Consider the following 15585-nt stretch of genomic DNA (forward strand, 5'->3'; position numbering starts at 1 on the left):
GCGAGTTGTTGCACAGAAAGCTCCTACTGACCCCCTTTTCCCTTTGAGGAGTTAGGGGAAACTGGTTCTGGACAGACTTCTGGTTCCTTTCTCAATCGATCGATGAGAACGATCAACGAAATGGGCCACGAATTTCGCCATCAACCGTGCGCGGATGATAGTCTGGCGCCGCCTGGCGGACCCCTGATGGTTGGATACCTCCGAAGGCTCTGATTTGCACCCGTCAAGCCATGCTGTCAGGGGTCCTGGCACCTAATAATGGCGTACCCATGTCCCATCATTAAATTCCTTGATTGCGTCCGGCTTGAGCTCACGTCTTATCTACGTAAGTACTCCATATCCTGCTCCCTCGAGCAATTTCATTCAAAAGAACAACATTGCCTGTTTTTGCTGCATCCTGACTGCCAGCTGAGGATTCAATCTTTCGCATCTGCATGAACGAAACCTGTCACCTGGACAGTCCTGCATACACCACGCATACACTGAGCTCCATCCGCCCAAGAACCGGTCAACATAACCGAAGTCTACCTTACGTACGAACCGCCGGCGCATACCGATAGCAACAACAAACCCGACGAAAGTGCTGCAGCGACCAGCCCAAGCCAAGCCGACGCATCTTCAGTCCTCCAATTGTGGCTTCCGTGGCGGCCACGCAACCCAGTACCTTGGGGTAGGGTTCCACAGTCGAGAATCGAACACTGCCTGGCGCCGTCGAATTGCAGCGTCTGCCCGCCCGCCCACTCGAATCCAGACTCCAGCCCAGCCAGATAGGACTGGCCTGCGCATCCGGTCCCCTCACTTGCTGTGCAGTAGCAGCACTCTGCCCTGACCGGCCGACCGTCGTGTATCCCGAGGGGTGTGCAGCGATTTTGCCATCTTCCCTGGTATCCAAAGTTCCAGACTACCGGAGGCAAAAAAGCTCAAACTCAATCGATATCTTTAGCAACTGCCCATATACTCAACCGGTCTCCACGGCATCTGCAGCCGCTTACCCTCACCTTACCTCACGTTCCTTATAATAATAAGCTGGGATCCATTGCTTTCCAAAGACCCAACACAAAGCACGCAGACAGGCACTTCTTTCAGGTTCGCTCTGAGCTGCAACTGATCAGGAGTGACTCCACCTGCGAACAGCCGTTCTGTGGAGCACATAACACCACAATCGGGTGGAACCTGGATTATTTTGGGAATCGTCGGTCTTCAGAGATTGTGGAGGACTCGGTTATCAACGTCTGATCCGCTCATCTGTTGCAGCGGTGACTTGGGCCTCTCAACATCGATCCGAACCAACACGAACTTCACATCCACGAGTGCGAGCCATATAAATCGACAACCAAACGACTGAACCCTCCAACGTCGCCGTTGTCACGTTGTCGTACCAGAATACGCAGACAACCATCCCGTTGCTGTCCACGATAAGCGCCGGAGGAGCAACTTCAGCGTTGACTACGTTCCAACCTCCCTACGGCTCCATTGCCTGTCGAACCTCACATCCCACCCAGTCCAATGGTCTCGTTATTATTACGTGCGCCTACATTGCCACCGGTACATACTTGCTGGGACTTACCAAACGCAAACCATCCTGTTACCACCACAATGGTTGGACACAACTACACACAAGCCATGCAAGAATACATGGACTTGAAATGCATCCGCGACGAGCTCAGTGACCACATTGATATGATCCGCTCTGGATCGCTCTCCGCCACATTCAGCAACTCTTCCTATACCACCTCGCCAGCAACGTCACCGACGCGCTCTGCAGCCTCGCCGTCGTCGTCACGTCGGCACTCCCGATCTGGCGAGCGCCGACATCACTCGAAAGCGCACGCTCGGTGCAGCGGCTGGGACGACAACTTGGAAACACTGGATACCATCCCAGACGAGGAGACCATGGAGGAGATCTCTGTCGAAGAGCGCCGCCTGTTTGACGTCGACGAGGGCATCAAACGGGCCTTGACGGAGCTGCTCAACTGCGAATCCGTCCGCAGCAACCAGTCCATGCGTCTTTGGATTCAATCACGACTCATGGAAACAGAGAAAGAGTTACGCTCTGGACGGCGGAGGCGCAGCTCGGAGTGACCTGGCCAACTACATGGTGCCTTTTTGACCTTCGATCGTGTCATATTTGGCTGATCCTTTACTTTACAAACCATCTTGGTACATTTCATTGGGCTAGGAGTCTTTTTTTTCTTGGGATTTCGGCCAGCCAGCGAAGCTGAGCCATGGGCGTTCATCACACAAGCGATGTCACATCAGCGATGGCTTCGGCAATAGTTTCTTTTCTTTCTCCAGCCATGTCAGCTAAGCTATTGGGTTGCTTAATATTATCTCTTTGGCTAAGACGGCCATGATCTTATCATCTTGACGACATTCAAAAGCACGCAGCTTGTATTCAATGGCTGCGACGTCAATTACGTGTGCACTTTTTCTCTTTTAGCCTTGCGCAGCGCAGCCAACACGTACTTCAATTGACCAATGGTCAGCTCTCACCCTCCAACCCTCCATCAACTGTGACCACAACTCCAACATCTCCGATAGGTTGCGCACGTAGGCAAACTCTAAGCACCTCTGGTGACATTCAGAATGACACTTCTGATGCAGCGAAACGACTACGGGCGGTGGTCTTGAGCGCTGATCTCGCCTAAACCGCGCTTGGAGCCCATTGGCGCCGGGGGGGGGGGATCGCCGGTCTTGGCAGAGCGACAAGCATTGCCAAGAAATGCAATGGGCGCTGCTACTGATTCTGGGGAAGACAAGGGTGGATCGTGGCGGCGAACTTTATGTTGCGATAGCACAGTGATCAGTCACGATTACTCGACTGTTAAGACTACGTACTTAGGTCACATTTGTTTCGTGTCAGCGGCGTACGTGCTTATTAGAGTCCAGGAAACTTGCAAAGTGTAGTTGAGCAAAGTCAGTTATGCAAAGGGGTATCATTGGAATTCTCTGGCTCCCGCCTTTCATCATCTCCTGTATCTATCGCGTCGATCATCGCGATCTCGACTTCTGTGCCTGCGTCTCTCATCACGACGACTGTCGCGATCCCGGCTGCCATACCTGGGCCGTGGACTGCGGCTCCGCTCCCGACGCCGGTAGTCTCGCCCGTCACCATTGCGGTCCCGGCCAGACTTGTCACGGCTGGGCTTTGCGTGACGGCCCCTCATCTCGTCCTCAGCGTGCACCATGCCGTAGTCCTTCCCTTGTCTGCGGTCATCCTCCGCTCGGTACTGGCGCCTCTTCTCGAGGTCCCGGACGCCACCCCAACCGCCACGCGCATGCTTGCGGCGCTTGTCGTTTGCGTCGCTGCGCCAGGAGTCGCTGAGTTTGCTGACACTCTGGGAAAAGTCGACGTGTATGCGCCGGTCATCAATCAGCACGCCCTCCATCTTCGAGTATGCTGCTTCGCAAGACTCCTTCGACTCATACTCAATGAATGCATATTGCAGACTGTCGCCCGTCTTGGCGTCGCGGATGACTTCGCAACTCAGGATTTTGCCGAAGCGGCCAAAAATCAGCTCCAGGTCCTCGTCTGCCGTGACTGGATTGAGCTTGCACACGAAAAGCACGTTCTCTGGTGGCTTGACCTCGGCGAATGGCAGGTCACCCATTAACTCCAAGGTCAGTGCCTGTGCCTTGGCCTCTCGCTCCCCGCGCCGCCTCTCCAGCTCCTCTTCGTCGACTCCGTCGTCCTCGTGAAGCGCGGCTTCGTCTGCGATTCGTACAGTCTTGAGTTGTTCTTCGGTAGGCGGCGGACTAGCGCTCGGCTCTCGGAGTCCTTCTGGATCAGGGTACGGGTCATCCAGGATGATCGTGTGCTTTATACGAATGTCGATCAACGGATAGCCCTTGTCGTCGACGACAGCCTCGTTGATCTTCTCCAGCGCGTCGAAGCCCTCAACTACCTTGCCGAAAATGGCAGCCTTGCCATCCAGATAATCCGTCTCCTCACCTAGCGTGATGATGAATTGTGACCCGGCCAGTCTCGTCTCGGGATCAGATGCGAGAGGCACCGTAGCCATGCTGACTGTTCCTCGTTCGACATGCTTCAGCTTTGGGTGGAAGAAGGCAGGAAAGGTGCGTTTCGCGCTCCCAAGATTGCCCCATATTGAAGAGCCGCCATCGGATTCTTTCGAGAGAGGGCCGAGCGGATCGCCAGTCTGGAAGGAGAAGTTCTTCTGGACCGAATGGACGGGAGAAAAGTTATAGTACTTGGTTTTGCAGAGTTTGAGGAAACTACCATGTTAGTACTTACACGCAACAGGGCGTAAAGGTGGGGGGATCTTACTTCTCGCAGAGTTTGGGTGCGTGATCCACGAGTAGATCAATCACAATATCGCCGGCACTCGTCTCGAGAAGCACAGACATGATGGTGTTGATGTTGACGAGATGGCACAACTTTTGGCGCTGGAGGCTCGCGGTGACGAAATCGAGAACCCGAATCCCGCTCCAGGACCACACAGGTCACGTGGTAACTCAGAAGCCCAAGTCCGTCTTGGCATGTGATGAGGCACCTTACCTTACCTTGTCTCGACGATCAGGGAACACCATTCGATCAGCAGATCTCGGTCACCACACGTATAAGACCAGGCTGGGCGCGGGCGACTTGCCCTTATCTTCGCCATGCCTACCCTGACGCAATCGCCTGGTTTGCGGATTGGCTTCGAGAGTGCCGTCACAATCTACAATCCTCACAGGCCTTGATCCATCATGGCCTGAAGCCGTTGATGAGTCTTGCACAAGTGTCTAGTCTCTCCCCTCTTTTCTCGCGCGCTGTTCGCCTCAAACCAGAACGCTGATAGGCCACTGCGACAGCCTGTCCCGTATAAGCAGGCCTGGGGCACGGATTGCTAGCACCGCAGCTGGAGTACAAGCAGACTGGCATGTGCGCCTCAGCTGAGTCGTGCTAAGATACTTGCGAAAGCTCAGCACGGACGGCATTTGCGACATGCTAAGTGCACTGTGCCTGTGGCTGCAGATGCATGTATCCCCGAGCAATCATCCAGGAGAGCATGACTCGCCGGCGGGCGCAACTTCGCGGCATACTACTGTGACGGGTCTCATCTTCGCTCGAGCGATAATATGTGGTGGTCTGCTGAACGTCGAGTGCTGCTGCTGCAGGCTTGACGGTCGTCATTGGGGGGTGGGACGCAACACCGAGGCACCAGACGCAAAGTCTACATGTACCCGTACGAGACAGACTACCTCTACAAATACATGGGAGCCTCGGGATGGTCCCCTTCACCGCGCGCTTGATGATACCTCGCAGCCGAAGCTCAGCAGATACCTTGCGTTTGTCCGACAACATGCCCTACACGGTGCCCCTTTACAGTGCAGGGGATTATCAAGCCCACAGAGGTACGTGCTCGACCAGGTCCAATAGTGGAATCGGTTCATCGGCAGTCTCGATACATCGTGGACGCTACTTCATGCACAGTCTCCTTGTCAAGCTCACGGTGGCTGTTGAAGCGGGTGCGTACTGGCATGTGGCCCCACATGTGTTGACTTTCAATACTCTGGCTGTCGTACAAAGCAGCCTGGTGGTTTCAAGATCTGCCCTCTTCTAGCTGGGGTTGAAACGGATACGTATTACTGCAGAAAGCTCCTTGACAGGTTTGACGTCTGTCTGGTACACTATGGGACCTGGGGCAATCGCTTGGCCTCTTGTTGATCCTTATCGATGAGCCACCCGGTTCGGCCTTGAAGTGCTCGGAAACGATTGGCATATTTTCGACCCGAGCCGCGCTTCACACGAGAACTGTGGACTATAAGCAAAACGCGAGGTCCCTACCTCTTACGAGTCGAAAGGATTGTTCACTCAACAGGGCAGCGCCATGAAACCAAGCGCGCAGATCCTTGAAGAGTATCCTGAGCGTGGATCTGGAGCTCGCAGTGCTCCCCTTGGGATCTCCGCTCTTATCAGCAACATGCTTCCCCGGCGGCCAGGCACATGGCGACGGGTGGGCCACGAGGCGTGGCGCGGTGCAACGGCACATCACAAGAAGAGTATTGCACCTTGAAGATGTTGTCCCAAGAGTCTGAATAATTTGATAGGCACAGCTCCACCGCACTGACTAAACGTCTGTTGTACATGGTTCCACCTCTTCGCTACACTGACAGCGGGCGGACAGTTGCGCTGGGCCACGTTTAGGAGGACTGGGAATTCTTCGTGGTGCGAAAGGTCAAGGCCACAGATGGAACTGCCGACCCGCAAATGGCCGTAATTGATTGACGTTGATTTGCATCTCGAGGGCCACTGGCTTGCCCATAGTACAATCTTCAGCCAATCATCATACCGGCGGCTCGGGGAAGCAGATGCATCTTGGTGCTGTGCGACCACCATGGTGCAAGGCAGTGCCTGCGAGACTGTGATGAGGAAGCTCTGCCCAACCAATTTTGAACACGGGGAAGGTCTGTATCGAAGTGGCCTGGAGACTGACTAACAAAGCTTTGCTTTGCATCAAGGCAGGGTGGCATCGATGGCACGCACAACACCTCGCACCCCAGCTCATTCAGGGTGTGCAGAGGCACCTGTAGGGCAAGGCTTGAGCCAGGATCACAAGCCTCGCGCGGTGCGAGACAACAAAAATGCCAATTCTTCGCTAATAGGTGTTTCGGAGTGCCGAGGAGCATCGACCTTGCTCTCAACACATGCAGCCTCATGCACGTGTGCATGCAGAGACACTACAACAGCAAGCGTGGCTCGGTACAAACTTGGACCCCCCCCCCGCTGTGCTGTGGAAGCAGCCCATCTGCCCGGGGAGAAGGGGCGCGTCTTCCTATTGACCAGTCTGTACTCGTTTGACAAGGCCAGAACGGACCTGTCATTGTTTGTGGTCAGCCACCAGGCAAACACGACACACGGGGCAAGGCCCCTCCCGCCACTAGCAGCGCAACAACCCGCAGGCAGACCCTTCGATAAATGACATCTGGTCGATCTGGATCAGCCAGCCGAGTACTTGGCATACACCTTTCGGAATGGCGGTCAATCATCATCCCTGCGCTCTCGAGTCTCCGTGTTGCTGGTCGGTGAACAACACTCTGGCGAAACTGCAAAACGAGGCAGGATTTCCAGGCCTTCCTTGACATGGGCATATGATCGCTGTGAGAAGGACGGTAACACAATACCTTTGGTTAGACACTTGCGTCACGTCCACGTCGCCAGAGATGAATCGTGTTTCTCATCGTGGTCTTCGCTGGGAAAGTGCACTGATTGTCGTCGATGATGACATGCATGGTGTGTAGCAGCAGTGTCCCACCTCGACGTGTTCTACAATGTGTGTGGGAGTCAAGATTCGTCGGACTCGGCGCGAACCGACCTGTCCAAACCTTCCTATGCTCGTGGACTCGGTGACAGACGACAGCAAGCGCATCCGCTCCCTAGCTCTGCGGGCTGAAGTGAGAAACGATCAAGATGATAAGACGCAACCCTTTCATCAGCCTAGGGGTCGAGTGTAGGCTCACTGTTACCGCATCCGATCATCGCATGCTACATGCTGTCAAGGGTCACCATACATGCACGACGCCGACTCGTCAGAATCTGTCCACGTCGAGACCCCCATCCCTGTGTCGACATCTGGCAAGGCTGTGGTCCCCTGGGAGTAGACACTGGCATTTCTAAGTTACTCTGCTGCTAGTGCTGCTGCTGCTGCTACGACCGATGGCCTGCATTACGTTGGCGACTGGGGGTTGACTCCAGCCTGTGTTTCTGCATTCGGTTGTGTTACTATCGACGCAAATTGAAGAGCATCAAGTGGATACTAGATAGGTTGAGCAACACAATGGTCCCTATCTATGCTTCAACACAGTGGGCAATGGCCCATGTGGATCCCCCTTTTCGGCGTGTTGTTACAAATTACTGGATGATGACTTCACGGGATACGGAACAAACAACAGGCAAGCCTGCATTGGCATTGGCAGTGGGAAGATATACGTCTTGAAAAGATTCCTTTGGGTGTGTGTGGTATAGAGAGAGGCAGGTATAACAAGTACAGCCTCACCGAGCCTTGTGTCTCTTTCATTCTCAATCTTCACCTCTAGAAGCTCTTCCATTCCTCGACTACCTTTGTCTCCCCCTTCCTTCGAGTCAACTTCCACTTGCAACTCGCCAAAGTGTGGTGGTTCGAAGACAAGAGGACGATTCAATTTGCCAGACAATGGTTGTGCATGCCTACCATCCCTTCCCAGACAGCCGTCGGTTCGACCCGTTGCGAAGTACCCTTCCCTCAACATACGCAGACCATCGTAGAAGTGGAGGCAGTGGGCGCTCATCGCCTTATCCCACCTCAAGAAACGGAAGCATGTCGACGGGCTCTGAGGACAATGGCTCCCGGAAGAGGATTCCCGTGGCCGTAGGTTCATTCTTTGTCTCGCTTTGGTATCCGTTCATGGGCTGACTCGCCAGCAGTGTGGTCGCTGTAGGAAACGGAAGATACGCTGTAGCGGTGACAATGGCCAGGGGGAGGCATGCGTCAACTGCCGCAACGCGGGTGTCACGGTCTGCCAGTTCCTGAGAGTAAGTCCGTGGTCATACCAAGCCGTACGATGACACTGACAGGCCACAGCCGCACGCATTAGAAACTCTGATGAAGGACAACGATCCTGTGTTCGGCTACAGCCAGCACAGGTCTCGAGCGCAAAGCAGTGGAAACTTCCCGAGCCTGCCTAGTACACAGCCGCATCTTCTATCAGCAACCGCATATCATGACGGCGCAGCCTCCTGGGGTTCAGGACAGGTCGACGCAATGCAGTACAGAGGCAGCGGCGCGCAGGCCTATGGTCCCCGAGGCTACCTCAACTGGGGTCCCCAATACTTCGAACCAGTCCCTGAGCAGCAGCCGCACAGCTACCCGGCCCAAAGCCTGTACAGTACTGCTGCGTGTTGCCAGGCGCCTCCAGAGCCACGATACTTGGCAGTGTACGAACAGGCCCCTTTGCCAAACATGAAGGCAATGTCAAGCTTGAATCAGGGGGGATTCGGCTACCACGTCCCTGGTTCTGCCATGACGGTTACGGAACCCCCCGCTCAGCATGCTGCTGTGTCCGAAAGCCCGTGGTTTCATAGCGTTGCCCAAGGGCTTCCCGATGGCGCGAGGGGCGACAGATCCCCCCCCGATGTCTCTCCACCCAACTACAGCAGCCACGACAACGGAACTGCTTACAGCAAGCCTTCGCCACCGGGTATTCCTGGCATGGGATCTACCTCGGGCTACGGTTCAGCCGGCTTCGACAGCTCATCCCCATCCTCATGTTCCACACCGGAGCAGACATGCGCGACTGACATGAATGGGATTGACCCGTATGCGTGGCACAAGCGCTCGACGACCCCTGAAAACAGCAACAATGCCGAGAGCTACTCGACATACGATGCTATTCGCGGTCTGCATGAGATGAGCAAGGCAACTCAGCGTGTGTAATGGGCTGCGCATCGGTCAACGTGCCAGCACAGCATTTGACACGCACTACCAATCCTGCAAGGGGTGGAAGCAAACCTGGAGGTCTGTCGTCGTCGCTTGGAATATACATGATGTTCCTTGGCCACTTGCCATTGTGGCTGCATGGCCCGGCGAGGGCTGGCGCGGCGTGTCGTACAAGACCCGAGAACTCCACTTCTCTTTTCCCCGAGTCTTCGTCTTTGTTTCGTATTTTGTCGTTATCTGCTTTACTTGCATCGCGCGTGCAGCTGGGGGGATTTCTGGACTAATGGTTTTCAACATGGCGGGTCTCGTTCCTTGCATCTGCATTAGAGTAGACCACTCAACGAGTCCTCGGATCTCTTGACCGATAGCGGGAGGATTCTCGTGCTTTTGTTTATTTTTGGCAAGTCGGGAGGTAATTATGTATGGAACTGGCTGGGGACATAGAACTGTCTGTAAAGCTTGGAGTGGCTGGTTGGGTCGTGGGACGTTTCACTTACGAGAGCGTCTCATGGCCACACTTGACGGAAGAAGTCGGGCAGCCAGGTAGGCGCCGCACACGGTGGTATTCTGATGGAAATTTGGGTGGCTGAGCGACTGCTGATGAGTGGTCCCATTGATTACGCTGCTTTGGTGGTTGCCACGGCGTGGCAGGAAAAAATAATGGTATTGAGGATTGGAGCTGTTCCCTCAAGGATTGGATCGTGGGAGCCATCACGCCTTGAGGGACCTTCTTCATCATAGTGGTGGTAAAGAAAGTGTCCGCATCAACTGACGCCGTATCCGGCACCGTCTGAGAAGAGTACATGTACCTTCGCGTGATGCAATTTGGTGTGAACTTGAACACAGGCGAGGAGGTGAGGGCGCTAGAGATTTATTCTTTCCTCGAGACGTCTCAGCTTCGTGACGACTAACATCTTTACGCCTATTGTCGCCAGCAGTTTGTTAACAGACGCTCCAGTCCAATCCCAGTTCATCGCACAGGAGATGCCCCACCGCGGGGTGATTAACGATGGCCTACGGAGTACTGAAGGTGGCCTGGCGGGGTTTTCAATGACTGCTTAGCGAACGGACATTCTAATTTACGTACTACGCTCGTTGAGACGGAAACCGTAGTACCGTCATAATTAGGTAGGTACTAGATCTAGAACACTGCCATGGTACCAGGTACCTAGGCTCTGTCTGACGTTATGGGAGGCGGCACAAAGTCCAGTTGACAGCCATCGTTTTTCCTGGCCGGCATAATCTTCACTCTCTCAACAACACTCACTCACTCATTACCTCATCTCAGTGACCTAACTCCCGCCGCAGCATCAAATCACCACGCGTCCCTCTCAATAGTCGACGGCTTCGCTCTCCGTCGGCTGACAATATGGTTCTTCCCGTGCCCCTTCTGCGCCTTCAATGTGGTCTCAACTCCTATGAATGGGGCAAGGTCGGCAACGACTCAGCAGCTGCGCGCTTTGCCGCTGCGACACCTTCCGATGACCTCAAGATCGAGTCTGAGAAGCCGTATGCTGAGGTGCGCCAGCTCTGACATCCCATCCACGTCCCCGCTAACTCTCCAGCTCTGGATGGGCACTCACCCCAAGAACCCATCCAAGCACGTCGACACTGGCCGCACCCTGAACGAGCTTTTTGAGCAGAACAAAGCTCTCCTGTCCACACAGATCACTGAGAAATATGGCGACCGTCTGCCGTTTCTCTTCAAGGTCCTCTCGATCAACAAGGCCTTGTCCATCCAGGCGCACCCAAACAAGAAGCTTGCCGAGCAGCTGCACGCGCGAGATGCCAAGAACTACCCGGACGACAACCACAAGCCGGAAATGACAATTGCCATCACACCTTTTGAGGGACTCTGTGGATTCAGGCCCCTCCCCGAGATTGCGCACTTCCTGGAAAGCATCGCGCCCTTGAAGCGCATGGTCGGCGATGACACGGCAGACGAATTCATCAAGGTCGCCAGGGACGAGGGTGCGAGCAAAGACACGCAGAAGAAGGTTTTGCAAAAGGCGTTTGCGGGCCTCATGACCTCGTCCGCGGACGACGTGGCAAAGGAAATGCCCAACCTCACGGAGCTCGCCACGACAGAGGGCAAAGACTTTGCAAAGGGTGGGCTCCCTTCCGCCTCCGGCGAGGTGCTTTCCGAGCTGGTCATGCGTCTACACAAGTCCTTTGAGAACGACATTGGCATCTTTGTGCTCTTCTTCCTCAACTACGTCACGCTGCAGCCGGGCGAGGCCATGTTCCTCGTGGCAGATGATATCCATGCCTACCTGTCCGGCGACATCATCGAATGCATGGCGGCGTCGGACAATGTCGTGCGCGCCGGCCTGACGCCCAAGTTCAAGGACACAGACACCCTCATCGACATGCTGACGTACAACTTTGCGCCGATCGAGGAGCAAAAGATGAACGCTACAGACTACCCTTACGCTACCCTCAATCGCGCTGCCTACAGCGCCAGCTCCCAGATTCAACTGTACGACCCGCCCATTGAGGAGTTTGCTGTCGTCAGGACCTCTCTGTACGGAGGTGAGGGCAGCAGGGCGATCTTTGAGCCCTTGTCTGGGCCCAGTATCATCATCTGCACGAATGGCAAGGGAAAGATATCGGTTGGGCCAAAGAGCGAGCCCATGGAGGAAGGCTTCGTGTACTTTGTGGGCGCCACAGCTGAGGTGGTGCTAGAGGCACAGGGCGGCAAGGAGGAGGAGTTTGTGACGTTCAAGGCATTCTGCGAGATCGGAGAAGACAAGCAGAAGCTGTAAGAAGAGCGGGATACCAGGATCAGGTTTCCCAGCGGAGGAGTCGCCTCCCCATAGTGGAGATACCGTGCAACTAATAGACGTTGAAAGATCATTCCTTCGGGTTTCGTTGCCCCGTGGAGCGAGATGAGGAGCAACACGCCGACAATTGCCTTCTTCGTAGAGTAGCGTCGTTTCTCCGCGTCCTTCTCCGCGCGCCCCCATATTTCTCGACATTGATATATTCCAACGGGAGACCTCATTTATTATGAGGCGTCCGCGACTCGCGTAGTTGGCGTCGTCTTCATTACATTGCTGCTTCCCAGTTCTTCTTACAAAGACCTCCCGACTGCACCAAAGAAGATCAAGTACAAGATGTTTGAAGACCCAATCCTCAGCTTAGACCAAGAGGATGGGGCTGTTGACCTCAGCGGTCTTCCCATCCTCCTTCACCCGGACGAATTTGAAGGGGTCCGCTTGGCGGCGAGCAATCTCGCCTCTGACCTTGAAAAGGTCACCGGTCGCGCATCAAGCGTCATCCAAGACCAGAACAAGATTCCACAGGGAGACGCTGTCATTGTTGTCGGGAGCGTGCAGAAATGTCGCTACTTTGACGATCTGGGTGAGCACGCCCGCGAGATCACCAAGCTGGAGGGCAAATGGGAGACGTTTCGCTGCCACGTGCAAGACAGCCCGTGGCCTATGGTCAAAAAGGTCTACGTGGTAGCCGGAAGTGACAAGAGAGGCGCCATCTTCGGCGTGTACACCCTGACTGAGCAGATGGGCGTGTCACCGTGGTATTGGTGGACCGACGTACCGATCAAGACGGCGAAACACATTTACGCCCTACCGGGCCCCTTTATCCAAGGCGAGCCAAGCGTAAAGTATCGGGGCATCTTCATCAACGACGAAACACCCTGTCTGACGGACTGGGTTCACGAGAAGATTGGCCCAAAGTACACTTCAGAGTTCTATGTCCGGGTGTTTGAGCTGCTTCTTCGCATGAAAGCCAATTTTTTGTGGCCAGCCATGTGGTCTGGGTTCCCTTGGCCGGGGAGTTCCTTTTTCGAGGACGATCCGCGGAACCAAGAGCTCGCTGACACATATGGCATTGTCATGTCGACGTCGCACCACGAGCCGATGCAGCGGGGGATGACGGAATGGCGCACTGCCAACAAGGGCGTTTGGTCCTGGGAAGAGAACGAAGACGCTGTGCGAGAGTACTTTGAGGTTGGTGCGCAGCGGGCACGGCCCTACGAGTCCATTGTGACGATGGGCATGCGAGGCAATGGCGACAAGCGCATCATTGCCAAAGACCCGCAACGGACGCTGCAGGAGGTACTGGACACGCAGAGAGACATATTCAAGTCTGTATATGGCAGGGAAGATGGCGTCCCGCAGGTCTTTGCGCTCTACAAGGAGACACAGCTGCAATACGAGAGGGGTCTCCAGGTGCCGGAAGACATCACGCTGATGTTTACGGATGACAACTTTGGAAATGTCAGGAGATTTCCCACAGCCGAGGAAAGCAAGCGTAAAGGGGGCATTGGGGTCAGTGATCCCTTTGATGGGGAGAATATGCGAAATCTTGTTGTTAACCTGATCTCCAGTTGTACTACCACCTCGAGTACGTTGGCCGCCCTCGAAGCTACAAATGGATCAACTCCAGTCCTCTCGGCAAGGTGCAGCAACAGCTCACTGCCGCGTATCGCAACGGTATCCAGCAGGTGTGGGTGTTCAATGTGGGCGACATCAAACCCATGGAGATGCCCAGTTCCTTTGCGTTGGCTCTGGCTTGGGACATCAACTGCGTACAACGGAAAAGCGTCGAGTCCTTCTTCTCAACATATACCGTGCGAGAGTTTGGAAAAGACCATGCAGATGCCATCGCCAAACTGCTGTACCGCCACGACAGACTCATCGCCCTACGACGCCATGAGCACATTGAGCCTGATGTGTTCTCCATCGTCAACTACCGAGAAGCTGAGGTCATTTTAGAAAAGTGGCTTGGTCTGGAGAAAGAAGCCCAATCACTCTTTGAGCAGGTTCCAGATTACCAAAAGGCAGCCTTCTTCCAACTCGTGCTACATCCGATCAAGGCCTCGCGCATCTTCACCGCGCTGAGAACGGCACAAGCACAGAACCAACTCTACGGGCTCCAGCGACGCAACACGACTAATGTCCTGGCAAAGAGGGCCCTCGACCTTTTCGACGAGGACTTTGACCTCCAGGAGCAGTTCCACAACAACCCCTGGACAGGGGACAAGTGGAATCACATCATGTCCCAGCCTCACTACGGCTACAGCACAGAGACGTGGCACGCCCCCTCACGAGACATGATCACGGGGCTGAGCTATATCCAGAAGAGGCAGAACACAAATCGCGTCTTTGGGCAGATTGGCGTCTTCGTAGAGGGCCACGGTGGTGTCCGATCTGGCTTGACGAACGAGGAGTCGGACTACACGCATCCCTCCAAGGGTGATCTGATCCCGGGCTTGACATTGCCTTTGATGAGTCCATATGGTCCAGCTGAGAGATTCTTTGAGATCTTCTCGAGAGGCGCAGTCAGCGTTGAGTGGGAGGTAACTGCTGACCAGCCGTGGATCACCCTCAGCGTCACACGCGGGACGTCGACCCCTGATGACGAGCGAGACGCCCGCATCACAGTCGCCGTCAAGTGGGAGAAAGTAACAGAGGATTTTACGGGGACCGTTGTGATCCATGTGCAGTCCCCATCCGGATACTACGAGAACGTCCATCTGCCCATTGACAACCGTCGGGTCCCCTCGGGAACCACTGGCTATATAGAGGCGGACGGGGCGGTTGTGATTGAGCCGGCTTCCCACGAACCACTCAAGGGCTACGAGATCTACCCTCTGCTCGGCCGCACTGGCTCTGGAGCAGTGACCATCTCACCTGGAACATCCGGCAAGGTGGAGTATATGCGATTCCCCATCTACGCCTTCTCGTCACCTGACACGGTGACCATTACGCTTCTCTTCACAATGTGTCTCGAGGTGCGACCTGACGACCCCTTGCGCTTCGACATTGGCCTCGACGATGAGGTCCAGGAGGGCGTGCAGCTGCTGACATGCCCCGAGAGGGGCGAGCTGCCCGATGGCTGGCCTGTTGCCGTACAGGACCTCGTCTGGACACGCGAGGTCAGCTTCAGCCTGCCCACTGGGAAGGATGGGCAGCATGTGGTGCTTTATAAGCCATATCAAGCGGAGTTGCTGCTGGAGAAGATCATGGTGGACTTTGGGGGGCTGAGGCAAAGCTATCTGGGCCCGGGGCAGAGTGTGTTCTTGAAGGACGCTTGATTGAGGGTGCAAGGGGAAACAATTGCCAAAATGAGCAGCAAATGATCATCTACCACGCTTTTTTGACAAGTCGGCAGAGTGCCGTATGTGAGCGAAGCGTAAAGG

At 55.0% G+C, this 15585-nt stretch overlaps 5 protein-coding genes across 5 annotated transcripts; 4 read left to right on the top strand and 1 right to left on the bottom strand.

Moving 5' to 3' along the window:
* Positions 1-1596: 1596 nt before the first annotated feature.
* F5Z01DRAFT_673004 (uncharacterized protein) lies at positions 1597-2082 on the top strand (the record flags this gene model as incomplete). Its single annotated transcript, XM_046264886.1, has 1 exon — positions 1597-2082. The coding sequence occupies one exon, from the start codon at positions 1597-1599 to the stop codon at positions 2080-2082; it is 486 nt and encodes a 161-aa protein (XP_046119627.1).
* Positions 2083-2487: 405 nt separating this feature from the next.
* Positions 2488-4388, bottom strand: F5Z01DRAFT_651935 (RNA binding protein). The gene is made up of 2 exons (XM_046263250.1): positions 4289-4388; positions 2488-4236 (listed from the first exon to the last, which is right to left on the bottom strand). The coding sequence occupies exons 1-2, from the start codon at positions 4366-4368 to the stop codon at positions 2967-2969; spliced, it is 1350 nt and encodes a 449-aa protein (XP_046119628.1). The 5' UTR covers positions 4369-4388; the 3' UTR covers positions 2488-2966.
* Positions 4389-7889: 3501 nt separating this feature from the next.
* On the top strand, positions 7890-9439 carry F5Z01DRAFT_554023 (uncharacterized protein). Its single transcript, XM_046260648.1, has 3 exons — positions 7890-8351; positions 8408-8515; positions 8565-9439. The coding sequence occupies exons 1-3, from the start codon at positions 8157-8159 to the stop codon at positions 9414-9416; spliced, it is 1155 nt and encodes a 384-aa protein (XP_046119629.1). The 5' UTR covers positions 7890-8156; the 3' UTR covers positions 9417-9439.
* Positions 9440-10915: 1476 nt separating this feature from the next.
* F5Z01DRAFT_651943 (mannose-6-phosphate isomerase) lies at positions 10916-12416 on the top strand. Its single transcript, XM_046263251.1, has one exon. It carries the CDS (start codon positions 10931-10933, stop codon positions 12182-12184), a length of 1254 nt encoding a protein of 417 aa, XP_046119630.1. The 5' UTR covers positions 10916-10930; the 3' UTR covers positions 12185-12416.
* Positions 12417-12418: 2 nt separating this feature from the next.
* Positions 12419-15468, top strand: F5Z01DRAFT_705223 (uncharacterized protein; the record flags this gene model as incomplete). The annotated part of the gene is made up of 2 exons (XM_046266435.1): positions 12419-13711; positions 13771-15468. Coding segments are annotated over exons 1-2 (2874 nt in total), but the record flags the coding sequence as incomplete, so codon positions are not given.
* Between the last annotated feature and the right edge of the window lie 117 nt (positions 15469-15585).

Source organism: Emericellopsis atlantica (genome assembly GCF_019669845.1).
Source record: "Emericellopsis atlantica unplaced genomic scaffold F5Z01scaffold_9, whole genome shotgun sequence".
Lineage (NCBI taxonomy): Eukaryota > Fungi > Ascomycota > Sordariomycetes > Hypocreales > Bionectriaceae > Emericellopsis > Emericellopsis atlantica.